At 40.7% G+C, this 15041-nt stretch overlaps 1 protein-coding gene across 3 annotated transcripts in view; it reads left to right on the forward strand.

Annotated features, from left to right (window-relative positions):
* The window catches only part of LOC115240631 (myosin-I heavy chain), a 43538-nt gene that overhangs the window by 19861 nt on the left and 8636 nt on the right, over positions 1-15041 (forward strand). The window contains exons 3-13 of one of the 3 annotated variants that reach the window (XM_029815896.1): positions 393-455; positions 7056-7308; positions 8279-8613; positions 8696-9178; positions 9253-10156; positions 10349-10601; positions 10751-10786; positions 11357-12413; positions 12531-13120; positions 13194-13383; positions 13468-14161. In XM_029815896.1, coding sequence (XP_029671756.1) covers positions 393-455; positions 7056-7308; positions 8279-8613; positions 8696-9178; positions 9253-10156; positions 10349-10601; positions 10751-10786; positions 11357-12413; positions 12531-13120; positions 13194-13383; positions 13468-14161 — 4858 coding nt within the window. Of the gene's footprint in view, positions 1-392; positions 456-7055; positions 7309-8278; positions 8614-8695; positions 9179-9252; positions 10157-10348; positions 10602-10750; positions 10787-11356; positions 12414-12530; positions 13121-13193; positions 13384-13467; positions 14912-15041 lie in introns of all 3 variants that reach the window. The other 2 variants (XM_029815897.1, XM_029815898.1) reach the window with 2 other exon arrangements.

The following is a 15041-nucleotide window of genomic DNA, read 5'->3' on the forward strand; positions in this document are numbered from 1 at the left end:
TAATAAAAAAAAATTAGCCTTTTTTCTGTTCACGCATTATAAAACAAAATCATTTAGGAAAAGCGAGCGATCGCAATTAGGGTATATTAAAAAGGTCACGTGTTTTTACCCGTGTGGTTCGAGTTCTCTGGAACAGCTTTTGTCGTCTACTTTGTGTACATCAATCGAGGATCTTCATTGAAAGAGTGTCGCATTGTGACATAAAGGGCAGTATGTCATGTCTATGAACGCGGAAAAATGTCAACGGCAATTTTTAGTCGATGACGCCCACTCTCTATGCTAATACTGATATAATAGTTTTAATATTTAATGAAGGGTGACAAAATGGATATTTAATGAAGTGTTATTTGAGCAATGATGTTCCTTAGCATAGACATTACTATTTTACACAGACGTACACGGGATCCATTCTGGTTGCTGTGAACCCTTACAAGGAGGTGGACTACTACACAAATGTGAGTAATTAATTTGATTATGTATAATAAATAAATCGAGCGCTGGAAATCACGTATAACTGGTATCACGAAGCGTGAATTTTATATAACGAGTGGAAAAAAGAGAGATTTAATAAATTCTATAATTTACCGTTTATGTTTATGTTTCTATCATTTTCAATGTGTCATTGATATAATTTTTGCACGTGATACTTCCAACTTCTTTCTTCTCTAGATCGTCCTATACTATTACACAAAAACAATATAAAATAAATAAAATATTATTAAGATTTAAAAAATGCCACGATAATTATAATAGGATATGAGAATGGAATATTTTTTATTATTATTAGAATATTATATTATGTGCGAGATGTTGCTTGATGACGACATAGATATGGTACCGATATGCTGCTTGCATTTTAATAAATTATTTATTCATGTCGCGATCTTATTGATTTGGATATACTTGGATGTATTTGGGGATTTGGGAAAGAAAATATATAGAATCACAATACAATGATACATGTTATCGTCGATGCGATCGATAGACTGAGCTCGATAGATTGTCCGTGCTTACGGCGTGCCGGACGCTTCCTGCGGCTGACAAAAACCGGAAGTACCGATGAGGAATAGTAAATATCAGTCGACAATGCGTGACGCCGCCGGTGATGAAAGTTGAGAAAGAACTGTAGGCGCTGCACGCGTCAATCTTCTAGGTGAGATAAACCGTCATCGTTCCTGCCGTCACGTTGAAAGATTAAAACTGCTGTCTCGAATCTTTTGCTCTCGTTCGATGCACTTTTCGCGTATCACAACTGATCTTACCGTAACGATGCACTGCGGAAACCAAAAGCGGCTGTTTAGCGAATTCTCCAACATTTCTTATAATGTAACGTTAACATAGGCATTTTAACTTTGCTACACATTTTTTTATAAAGTTTTCATATTTTTTCGCTAAACATTCTATATCAAACGGATATTATATGGTTCGCTCAAGTTGCTCATTAATAGAGTACAAATTAAAAGTAGAAAATTACATATCTTGGAAAATTAAATATTACATACTTTTTATATATTTATCGGAAAATTTAGAAAAATTATGAAAATAGGAAGACTCAAGATTAATTTAGGATTAACTTTATCGAAAGCAAACACATTTAAAAAAATTCAGAGTTGAAAATCTCAAAACTATATATTCAAATATATATTTTTACATTGTATCGTGAGCTTTTCGGATCCTATCTGGCAACGCGCTTCTTCATCGCGTGTGCACGTGCAATTTCCTTATGCGAAATTATCGTGCTCACAAATGAATTTTTCCGTGAACAGCTTTGCAAATTTGTAAAGCGTACCGCGGCAGGATGCTTTTATCGTATTGGTTTGAAAACAGGAAACGGAAACGGCGACGTGCTTATGCCGAGATAACTCGCGAAAACGACGAGACCGACTGGTCTTGGACGGCGGTTTTTCTAGGTCACGTTGATGAAGCGAAACCCATGCGATAGCACGCTCGACTCGTTTCTCCTCGTGGCGATAATGATAATATTAACATCTAGTTCAATTGAAGCGCTCATTTACGCGGAATTGATTCGTTCGCGCGGAATAGCATCGCGACTTTAATCGCAATCGGAGGTGAACCAAAGCTCAGAGGGAGTTCGGAGTTTATCGACGATAAATTCCCCTCGTTTATCCGGCGGAACGCTAAGCGCACGCTTTCGATAACCGAGCAATGCACTTCCTTTCCATCCTCCCCCGGTGCATCTATTTTCGGGTGCACGTGGTGCTGCGGCTTCGCTCCCTCGTGTACCGCAGACTCATCGTCGATAGTTATGTCTCGGAGCGCTTGCTCCGATCAGGGGCGAATTATTTCTGGGAAACCGACTGATGGCAGACACTTTGACTAACAATAAAACTTGAAAGGAAGGAAGGAAAATGTTTTATCGCGAGAGACAAATTCCTCGGAAAAGAGATCGTCAGACTAAATTGAACGATAAATAAATCAAAGCTAAAATTTAAGTTGGAGGTTTGAATAAGATTGAAATATAATAAGGAAAATAAGAAAAAGCTAAAAATGTTACTAGTCTGAAAAAAAGCGTTTGTTATTATTATTTTATATATTATTATTATTATTGTTAATTATTATATTATACTCGCACACTAGGCATAATATATTTTTATCATATATTTTTAATAATTTCAAAATTATTTTTCTTGGATGAAAAATAGAGGACAGGTTCTCCCTACTGCAATAATTCACCGCGTGAAAGGTTTTATATTAAACTGACAGATAGTAGGCCAATCTCTCAATTTTTTACGAAGAAAATTTTTAAATATTATTCTGTGCAATCGTGCGCGTTTGCGTTGCGGAAAGCGCCGAGCAGCGATGCATGCAAGGGCAAATTGGATTGGATGGTGGGAACTGCCAGAGTGCGGCGATAAAATTTACTTTGTCTCGCATTCGGGAACGAGCTCGCTCGAGACGCTTTATACATTTTATAGCACTTTGCCCGCAACGTGTATCCGTTCGGTAGGAGAATTTTTAAAAGAGGGGGGGGGGACATCCTGTATTCTCTCTTAAACTTAGTTACGACAGAATTAAAAGAGAGGAAGAAACCAGGTGTTTTTTTTTTTCTCTCATTACATTTTCACGCTCTTGCAGTATTTTTCATATTTTTTTATTCTTGTCTTATTTTGCCTTCAAACGCCGATGATTGACGTACGATTCTAGGACGTAAACGTAAAGAAAGATTTGAAAAAGAAAGAAATCGATTATCCCCCAAGCAGATTTATATTACACGGCTTGTTATTCTCGCGCGCTCGTGGAAATTTGCGTGCTACGGTATCACGCGTGATTGCGAAGGTCAACGACGGGGGTACCGCCAACCGAGGACCCCTGCCGGGGCTCGAAGGAAAAGGGTGGCACGCCGTGGTGGTGCACGCCCGGAGTTATTGATCGCGCCGAAGGACGCGGATCGGATTCGGGACTCACCGTGGTCGCCTCGGAGCCGCCAGTTTCACACATTTCTCCCCAAGGTACCCTTGCTAGATCTTTACGCCATTGAGATCACTATGATCTAGGCCTGGTCTGAGAGGATTCGATGCTATTCTCGATGACGATAAATAAGAAAAACTCCACGTAATGCATTTGCGTCACCAAAATTCAATCTTTTAAAACCTAGCTTTTCCTTAGATATTTCAATTTTTTAGTTACACGTGAAATTACTTGCAAAATTATACCAGAATTATCCATAGAGACAAAAGAGAAATGCATTACAATTAAGTATACAGTAAAAGGACCAGAATTGTTTTTTTTTTTTTCATATTAATCGCAGCGAAATAACCATGTCATAAATTAATATATATGGCATTACTAGTTGAAAAATAAAAAATGCATTGTTTTAATTGATTTTTCATTTTATAAGATGAACAAGAATCGTATACGAAGATAAAGATTGTAATAAAATGCTTTTTTTTTATACACAAAACAACACACAGTTATATTATCAAATATATTCTTTGTAAAATAAAAATTTTAAGAGTAACGATCGATTCGATTACTACCTGCAAAAACAAATGTTTTTTATTGGTCTATCGCTATCGAATTTCACTTTCGGGTTAAGGATAATTAAATTCGATGAAATTACTCTTTTTTTTCTCTTATAGGTATCGTTATGTTATATCGGCATGTATATAACGACTTTATTGGATCTATAAGTAAGCAAATATATTCTGATCGTTGTCGAGGTAAATGATTGCTATTCCTACCCGCAATCAAAGTTGCGCAAATATTTACCGATATTAATGGGCGGGAAGTACAAAGGATTCGTATAGAACTTTTATTAACAACCGTATCGGATCACGACGATTGCACGGTTGTAATACGATTACACGAACAATTATTGATACAAATTATACGGATAAAAATTTTATACAAATCTACATTCATATATATCTGCCTTTTATTAAAATTTAAAATTATTTCAATCTTTGCGAATGTAAATTAAATCGCGTAAAATAGTAATACAACGCGTGAAAAAATCGGCGATTTTCTTAAAGATTAATTAGACGATTAGATGTTTTATAATTCGATTTAGGTCAATCGATTGAACCTCACATTGGATAGTTTAATGAATAGCCAACACTCGTAATAATCAAAGAGGCTGACGTACCGAAAGTGGGTCGACGTGTTTCATTTCCAGACTCGATTTCAAAGTACCTATCGCGAACCCTCCTTTGTAAAGGGAAACGGCAAACAAGGTTTGTCGACCCTACTAAGATAAACAGAATCGTTATCGATCATAATCGATCGACCGAGATATTTCGGCGCGGATTATTATGTTTGCCCCTGCGTTCGTTTCGTTTGTCGGAAAGGGAAAATCTTACACAAGTTTCTATCGAAGTGTATTGACACGCGTTCAATTCTCTCGTTCAAACGATACTGATCGATGGACGTGACCCACTAACGAAATAGAACGAGGAATCGACATCCCTTTTTGCGCCTCCACCTGAGATACCAACGTCAACAACTTCGTGTACAGCGAGAAGCTTGAGAGGCTTAAGACTGAAAAGAGCGCTGGTAAATAACGTCATGCATCCTTAAACGTCAGATGTCAAACGTGTTTAGACGATACATTCAGAAACACATCTCTTTTTATATAACTTTAATATTATTTTAATCGACTTGATTTTATCAGTATCTAGCGCAACGATAACATTATATATTACATAATGTGAAAATTTATTCATGGAAAAGTACATTATGAAATTTGAACACGCAAATTGTGAAAGATTAATCAACGAAACATTTCTAAACTTTAGAAGCAAATTGTGTAAAGTTTAGAATTTTCAGCGTTAAAAGATGAAGTAAAGCGTGAAGATACGATGTTATAAACAGTACAGCGTTATACGTGCTATGGCGAATATTTATGCACGAATGCACACAGTTTACTTCTCTTCCAAGAAGGAGCGCCGAAACTTCCGGAGCTCCGCCACCTGGAACGCGTCCTTTCACGCGTATTTTTATATCTCCGCTTGTTTTCTCAAGGGTTCTCCAGACCGCGTCGCGGCTTATCTCGAGCAGCCCATCTCCACAAATCATATCTCGAGATCATTTCTATTGAAAATGACTCTCTAGCTATGTGTCGAGACGTATCATATCGCTCTGCGATATGAAACGTATATTTTGCGCAATGTAAAAAATTAATATTCAAAAATTAGTTAACATTATTGATTCATATATATAAGGTAGATTTAAGTTTAAAAAGATACAATAAAAAAAGATAATATAATAATATAATAAATCTTGATAAATAATATAATGATATAAAAAATAATATTAGATAAATAATATTAAAAAAAGAAATAGAAATTATATCGAGCCGGGTCGAAGATATTTCAATTGGACCAGAGTATTCTACAATTTTTACCAGCTGTCAAATTGACAGCTCGCGCAAGGAAACGGAGCGTGAGCATAAATGACTTTGCGCCATGACGAAGGAAAATTGCGACATGATTTACAACGCTATCTCGAAAAACGGTTCATTAATTCCCGTTTCCTTTATTAATTCCGATTTCGTCGAGGTTCGCGTCGTTCGCCGATTAATCTTGCCGCCACCGGGGACTGCCTGTTTTGTCGCATCCCCTCGTTATCATACCGTGGCAATTCCAGGCGAGTGCATCTTGTAATAACGAACATTCGCGAGCGCATTCGGCTGGCGTACGGAAGGGAGGTCCGACGCGAAACTGGGTTGCACTACTACTTCGGTCGCGAGACTAACTGCCGACAGGGCAGAGAGCTCACACGCGTGTATATACGCGTGCACCATATCGCGTACCTACATACATACGTCCCGAGGGAGAAGGCGATGGGGGAAACTCGATCGTCGATGCATGCGCCTATCGAGTGTCGTCGCGATTAATCGGGTTACCGGGGCTGATGGGATACACCCGCCGCCCACATATTTTCAGACCCCTATCGGATTATCGCGGATGATTACCGCGAGCTAATCATACTACACGAAGAATTCAACCTTTTTGTTTGCGCTAACATAAGGACGGAGAAAGATGAAAAAATTCACTCGATCCGCTTGTGTTTTATATCTCGCACACTTGATGCCAGAAAATGAGGCTATCTCTCGTAAATCATACAAAATTAATATTATATTTTATGAACAAATATTGTCATCTTTGCAAGAGAGATATTTGTATAAATATTCCATTTTAATCTTGATGAGCTATTAGGAACATCTTGTATAATTAAATTATATAATTGTTTTATATTTGAAAATTATAAGGATTATATACTATTTTTTTTTATTTTGCGATTCGATGCTACAAGATTTTGCTGTATTTGAGATGAATTTATATATCGATCTTTTATAGAGTTTTCAACAGTCTTTTAAACATCATTCGCCGTGCTATAAAACGTCTACAAAGCTTTCTCCATTTTAGGAGAATAGATCGCGTCCGCTTCTCGTTTTTCGCACAGCGAGAACGCTGTTCGCGAATCGGACGAGGCTTTTAAAACCTCCCATTCTTATGAGGTCGAGGCGGAGAAAAGCGACGGCACTTTGTTAACGGCCGGAACTCGTTTCACGAAAAGGGCACGTCTTTTCGCAGGAGTACGTGAATCGATACCACGAGCAGAAAATGGGCGCCTTGGAGCCGCATGTGTTCGCTCTGGCGGAGGCGGCGTACAAGTCTCTGCAGGACACCGAGACCAATCAGTCCTGCGTGATATCGGGCGAGAGCGGGGCCGGCAAGACCGAGACCACCAAGTTCATCCTGCAGTATCTGTGTTCGGTCACCAGCAACGTCGACACGTGGGTGGAGCAGCAGATCCTGGAGGCCAATACCATCCTCGAGGCATTCGGTAACATCCGTTGATAATATCCGCGTAATCACGTGTGCGCGCGCTTTCTCATCCTACGCGAATTTATCGCGATCTCAAAGAACTTTTGTTTCAAAAATCTCTGCCTCGATTCATGTTATTAGAATATAATGGATCAGTCTTTTATTACTAGTCAAATTAATGAAAGTAATGAAAATTAAGCAAACGAGATAGCAATTTCTTGATTATATCGCGATGATACGGCCACAATGGCGGGCTTGATTAACGGTTATAATATAATATTATCATATTATGATATTGCAAGTTTGTTAAGAGATTGGTCTTTATATTGAATAGAAAAACAAGGGATGTATATCATATTTACAAAGCCATTGTTTTAGCGTTGCGTACTATAATTTTAGACTTAATTATACATTAATTATACATAGATATGTGGTGTTAAAGATTGAATATTTGTAATAAACTATATAATCATACACGATACATTTGCACTAATAAGAAATTAATATCAAGTTAGTCGAGAAATCTGTGTTGGAAAATTTGCTTAAAAATAATTTGGAACATTCTATATTATACATAATAAATAATAGAAGTAATAGAGTAGATCAGTAGATTATAATCGCGTTTGGAGGTAAACAGTCGCGATTCATCAGTAGCAGTCCTAGCTACGAGCGTGGCGGCAACTCAGGTGTTAAATGCAACGGCAAGGGGAACAAAGTGGATCACGGGGCAAAGAGGTTTTATGAATAAAACACATCTGTCTAGTGTCGTTCATTCATCTCATGGAATAACGACGTCAGAGTCTTCTTCAAGCCCGATTTTTATTTTTAGAATTTAACCTCGTTTTCATCCGAATTCCGTATTTAAACGAATCTGGAAAATCTAGAAAATCTCTTTGATGAGAATTTCAGATTCTCTGATATTTTAATAGAATTAGAACGTTTGAGTTAATGTCAATTGACGAGAAAATAAATTTAATTTGTGAAAATAGGCAACGCGAAGACGGTGCGAAACGACAACAGTTCGCGCTTCGGCAAGTTCATGCAAGTGTGCTTTGACAACAAGTGGATGATCAAGGGATGCATCATTCAAGATTATCTGCTGGAGCAGAGCCGTATCACTTTTCAGAGCCCGGAGGAGCGCAATTACCACGTATTTTATAAGCTGGTTGAGGCCGGCACGAGAGACAAGGAATTCGCAGAGCAATATAAGCTACGACCGGCCAGTCATTACAAATATCTCAATCAGTCCGGCTGCGTAAAGATCGATGGAATTTCTGATTCTAAGAAACTCGACGCTCTCAGGCTCGCCTTCAACGTGCTTCAGGTATGACTATTGCTCTCTCGTCGAAAGAAATTTACTGCTATTATTATCAAATAATTAATCGCTTCCTCTTCGTACCACGTAGGTTGCGCCGGAAATGTGCGAAGGCATCTTTCGGGTATTATCGGCCATCTTGTGGCTTGGAAATTTAAACTTCGAAGACATCGACGGCGAAAGATGCGAGTTGTCGACGGAGGACAGGAACATAGTCGACACGGTGGCACCTTTATTGGGTCTTCAAGTGGAGGATCTCACCAGGGTAGTGCTGATACGGCAGATAAATGTTCGCGGTAATATAACAGAGATCCCGTTGAAAGTGCAGGAGGCACGAGAGAACAGGCACGCAATGGCGAAGGCGCTTTACTCGCGCACTTTCGCCTGGCTCATCAATCACATCAACAATTGCACGAATCCAGGCCAGGATAGCTCGCGATTTCTCGGGGTGCTCGATATCTTCGGCTTCGAGAATTTTGCGTTGAATAGCTTTGAGCAACTCTGCATCAATTACACAAACGAGAAACTGCACAAGTTCTTCAATCACTATGTTTTTGCGTTGGAACAGGAACTTGTAAGTTTATCTTTGAATTTTTTGTATATTGAAGAACTTTTATTCCCGTAAATATCGAATAAATTTGCTTTCAGTATCGTCAAGAGGAGATCCAATATTCCCACATTACATTCACGGATAACACAATGTGCCTCGAACTGATCGAAAAGCCTCCGCGATGTGTTCTCAAATTATTGACCGAGCAGTGCCATATGCCGAAAGGCTCGGATTTGGCCTATCTGACAAATTTGCATGCGGAATTCGAGAATCACCCGTGCTATGTGAAGGGGGATGATCGACGAAAGTGGGAAAAGGAATTCGGAGTCAAACACTATGCCGGTTGCGTGACGTACACCGTCAAGGGTTTCGTCGATAAGAATCGGGACGATCAGCAGGACGTATTCTTCGATTTCATGTCTAGGAGCACCAACGAATTCGTCCAGGAAATCTCCGTTTATCAAGATCTATTGGGATACACCGTTGCGCGCGCAACCGGCAGCGCGTCCACGACAATGTCACGAGGAACGTCGAAAGGCAAGCCGACTCTCTGTGACTCTTTCCGACATCAATTGCAAGCCTTAGTAGACGTATTGCAGGCGACGACACCGTGGTACGCGCGCTGCATTAAGCCGAATATGGAGAAGATAGCCAATCACTACGACGAGAAGCTTGTGCTGGACCAGCTCAAGTATCTCGGCATGTTGGACATTATACGCATACGTAAAGAGGGTTTTCCGATACACATGTCATTTCACGACTTTGTCGCAAGGTATCGTTGCCTAGACAAGGGCCGAGCCTCTCTCTCCTGCGACGAGAAGGAAGCAGTCAGATATTTGATCAGCAAACAAGGTATACCGCAAACTGAATGGCAGATCGGCCGAACGAAAGTATTTCTGAGAAGCTACGTGCACGAGCCTTTAGAAGACTCTAGAAATCAAATGGTAACGAGAAACGCCATCGTAATACAGAAGATTTGGCGAGGATATGTCAAACGGCGAGGTACATTTCCCCTTCCATAAATCTTTATTTTATTTATAACTTTATTATAACCTTTTAATTTTTATTCGAAAATCATTTCTGTAAAATTATTTGATATATAACAAAATTATTTGTTTTTATTTATTTGAAAATTATTATATAATTGTTATATATTATTCTCTCTCTCTCTCTCTCTCTCTCTCTCTCTGACAGAATACAAGCGTATAAGGGAGGCAGCACTCAAGGTGCAACACGCGTATCGCGGCTGGAAGCTACGGATAATGTTTATTCGAAAGCGCAGAGCTGCCATAGTGATCCAAAGTCATCTACGAGGTGTCTTTGCGAGGGAGGTGGCTGCTGCGCTACGTGAAATGAGACGAGTCGATGAGGAGATGAGAAAGAGGGAGCGTCTGGAGAAAGAACGAAGATTGATGGAAGACAAGAAAGCGTTGGAGGAAAGCCAGAGGTAAGAGAAAACGGGGGGTCTATTCGATTTTCTCAAGCATTAACTGCCTTTTACAGTAGTAATAGTAGTATTTGCGTAAGAAAACCGATGCAATCGATTAATTATGTGCAATCGATTGCATACGTTAATGGCTTGTGTCCCTTTTGTAGCACGCAGTACAATGGTATTGTCGGGATGGAATCTGGGTAAGTTCTCAACGACGGAAGCTCGTGTGACGTGCGCGTATAAATGGCATGCATTCGTTGCATGCCAAGTATCGTTGCGTATAGTTCAACGTTTGCAAGCGTTATCGCTTCCTAATTTGATATGTAGACGGGAGCATGACAATATATATGTATAAATACCGATTGTGATACTAAATATTACACATTCAAACATTAGATATTTTTAATTGAGAAAATGAATGCGAAAAATACGCAACAGCCTAAAGCTCGATTCTTTAATATTTACTAAAAGAGCCACATATAATTACGGTAATCATTATAAACCGTAGATGTTACATTATATTATTTGTATCTATAGCTAAAATTTATTCTCAATCTTTGTTGAAATTGCTTATTCTGAAGTTTTTTTAAATTCGTTATTTCAAAATTTTATTTTTTTATTTATACCATTATGGCATCGAATGCATCACAATCATGATTAAATCTTTATACGAAATTTATTTTAATCGTAACACTTGTACAGCACTTGCATCTTCGGCAAGAATGGTAATTGACCATAATGTACAATGTAATTTCTTTTCGATTTTGCAGAAAAGCGCAGGAAGAGATTGCCGCCTTGTCGCAGATGGCCGAGCAAATGAACTCGAAGATGGCCGCTGCTTCAGACTTGCAATCGGTAGACCTCGACAATCTATTCTCCTTTCTGTCCGACGTACAATCGACCAAGAGCAATCAAATTATCGAGGAGATCGGCGAGCAAATGGACGAACTGGTCGAGGATCTAGACGTGGAATTAGAAACTGTCATTCAACAAGAGATGGAATTAAATTCCAAGGCCGCCGATTCGTCGAAAGTCACTTCTCCTGTCAACGGACAGGAAATGACATCTCTGCAGCAACGATTACCTAGTGCGAATAACTTGAGTACTAGCAAACTCGGTCAACCGAGTCTTCCGGAACCTACGGAACCGCCTCCACCGCCACCTCCGCCGGCGCCACCTTTAGCGATGAATGGCGACTCGTCGGATGATAACGGCGAACCGATCTACGAGTCTGTGTTGCCGCGCGAGGAGAACGATCTCGACAGTCCAATTGTTCACAATGGCAGTCATAGTCCTGGTCAAATGGTTAACGGCGAATCTTGCGGGTCTTTGCCGCCGAACAACAAAATGACTAAGGAAATTGCCGGTAGTCCGCCATCCAGGCCGGAATCAACGAATTCTGCTGGCCATCATCATCCGCATCATCATCATCATCATCATCAGACGATGATACCCCAGGCGCAACAAAACGGTCACGATCAACCGCAATCGCAACCGCAAGTGTCGCAGCAGTTGCCGGTCGAGCGTGAGCAGCGACGCAAGTGCCGCGTGGAACGCAAATTGCAAGAACTTGAGGACAAGAAGGAACAGGAGAACGAGGCTACTTATCACGATATCGTCGAGTTTGCACAAAACTACTTCAACAGCCATGAACGTTCGCCGGAAGGCACTATAATGGCCACGCTAACGAGAAAGTCACGCGGCAAGAGCATCGAGTACATCCCGAAATACGAGATGGTTACGTACTACAAAGGATCCAGCATCCCGAATTCACATATTCATATGTATGATCCCGATAACGTGAACGTTGCGTGTTCTGTATTCAGGGTAAGTAGATATATTTACTATTATTTACTTAATTTAAATAATGTATAATTAAAATATATTATAATTTATAGCATATTGTATTATAGCATATTATGTTGTCTCTTTTTTCTCTCTTAGGATTTGTGTAAATATATACGCGGCGAGATGAAGCTGGATCAGGAGATAGCCACGATCCAGAGTATCATCGCTTACGGGATCGAGCGGGAAGAATTACGAGACGAAATTTATGTGCAATGCATGCGTCAGGCGACCAACAATCCCAACGCCGAATGGGCGGAACGCGTATGGTTGCTGTTATGCTTAGCGATCGTCGCCTTCCAACCGAGTAAACTACTCTACAAATACTTTGTCTCCTTCCTAAAGAAGAATCTTGCTCTCGAGGGCAAGCTAAGACAATACGTACAATGGTGTGTGGATAATTGCAAGAATACCAAGGTATCTTGCAGACAACATCCACCGTCCACCGTAGAGATTGCCGCTATGAGACGATTGGGCACTATAGTCTGCCGATTCTTTTTTCTGGACGGAAGAACAAAAGCAATTGACGTACATCCGACAGACACGGCCGCCGACGCTGTCGCCAAACTTGGAGAAAAATTGGGTCTTCGGTCGTTGGAAGGTTGGGCCATCTATCAGAGCAGACCGGACGGAGAGGAACACGTGCGGGCTCATGATTATCTGTACGACGTGATCGCTGCATGGGAGATGTAAGTGTAATAATGATTTGCATAGTAATTCGAAATGAGAGCTTATTATACAAATTATAAACACTTGTTTTAGGAAACAATGCAAATTAAATACCGCACAATCGACGTTCTCAACTTTGCGACGCGGTAATAACGCTACTCTAGGCAGCGGCGACAATCGCTTCGTTTTCAAAAGAAGATTATTCCGTAATCCGAGAGAAATCTCGCAGGATCCCGTCGAGGTTAATATGCTGTACGCGCAAGCGGTCTACAACGTCGTAAAGGTACAATATGGATATGAGATTTCTTAGCTATAATATCTGCTAAGAAACTTTTATGTTTTCTATCGTTATTTATCTCTCTTCCAGTGCGACGATTTTCCGGTATCTGAGAAAGTGGCGCTGCAATTAGCAGGATTGCAGGCGCAAGTATCTCTCGGAGATCCCAAGGATAACGACAGACTGGATTACTACAGTGAGGTGGATAGCTTTCTACCTTACAGAATCAGTCGCGCCCGCGGCGACGATGTTTGGGTGCCGATTATAGCGCAAGCGCACCGGCAATACGGAGCCGGGCGCAAGGAACTGGCGGCCAAAGTTCTATATCTGTCTTGCGTGATGCAGTATCCTCTCTATGGCACGACAATGTTCAACGTTACTTACCGAGGATATTGGTCTTATGGCAACCAATTGATTCTTGGTATCAATTGTGACGGTCTCATGCTAATCAAGCCAGACGATAAGTTCGTTTTATCCGAATATCGTTATCAAGACGTCGAGAGCATCATGTTGGATCCGAGCGACTCATTTATCACGCTTTCGCTGCTACGACATAATCCCGATAGTTCGCACAAATGTTTCGTATTCGAAACCTTGCAAAAGAACGAGATTGGTAGTCTGATAGTTAGCTATTGTTCGGCGCTGGCAGGTTGGATCACGGAGAATGAGGTGCCCACGAAGAAACTCAAGTGTATCACCAACGAGGATCGTATCAGGCTTTATCACAATCTGGTCAACTGTCGGCGAACGCTAGTCGATTCGGAAATCCTGAGGAAACCGCAAGATTCCGGCGGCGGTTTTCTCAGGAACACACTCCGCAGATTGTCTAAACATCGGATAGAGAAACTCAGGCAAGAGCATGGAAGCGCCGATCACGGCGAGACCTATAAAGGCTTCCCGTACGCTTATTGGGCATTCAGTAGACAGCAAATACCACAGAGTTTGTCGAAACTGCCAGATCCCGATGAGCAGATCTCTTTAAATATCTTCCAGTTAATTCTGACATACGCGGGACTCGGCCAGAACGGCGACACGGTCCGCAGAGTCGAAGACGAGCACGTGAATCTCATACAGACTGTCATGGAACGTTGCATACGAAAGGAAAACTTGTTGGGCGAACTATATCTACAATTGATCAAGCAAACGACGGATCATCCGGATCCGAACAATCGTGTTAATCTGCGACACTGGGCATTGCTCTCGCTTGCGTGTTCCGTGATTCTTCCGCCTCAGAAGGTTATACGTAAATACTTGATCGCGCACTTGAAGCGATGCGCCAGCGATTACGTCACCGAGGAGGGCAAGTACGCGAGATTCGCGGAAAAGTGCCTTTATAAGACTCAGGGCACCCGAAGACGGCAATGGCCACCGAGTCGCGAGGAGATCATGTGCACCATTAATCGCCGACCGATCTACGCGAGATTCCACTTTATGGATGGCCAATACCACGCCGTCGAGTTTCATCCATCTGCAACTGCCAGGGACGTTATGGAGATTATCAAGACTAAGATGGGACTCGAAGAAACTGCTATGGGTATGTTGTTTCTTTTATATCATTTTGTATTTTTTTCAATACTGGGGTATCTTTAAATACTAAAATTTAGAAATATCGCAAATTTTTTAAATTTTATTTCTTTTAATTCAGTCTCATGCTAAATTTACTC

The sequence above is a fragment of the Formica exsecta genome, unplaced genomic scaffold (assembly GCF_003651465.1).
Source record: "Formica exsecta isolate Colony F162 unplaced genomic scaffold, ASM365146v1 scaffold443, whole genome shotgun sequence".
NCBI classification, from domain to species: domain Eukaryota; kingdom Metazoa; phylum Arthropoda; class Insecta; order Hymenoptera; family Formicidae; genus Formica; species Formica exsecta.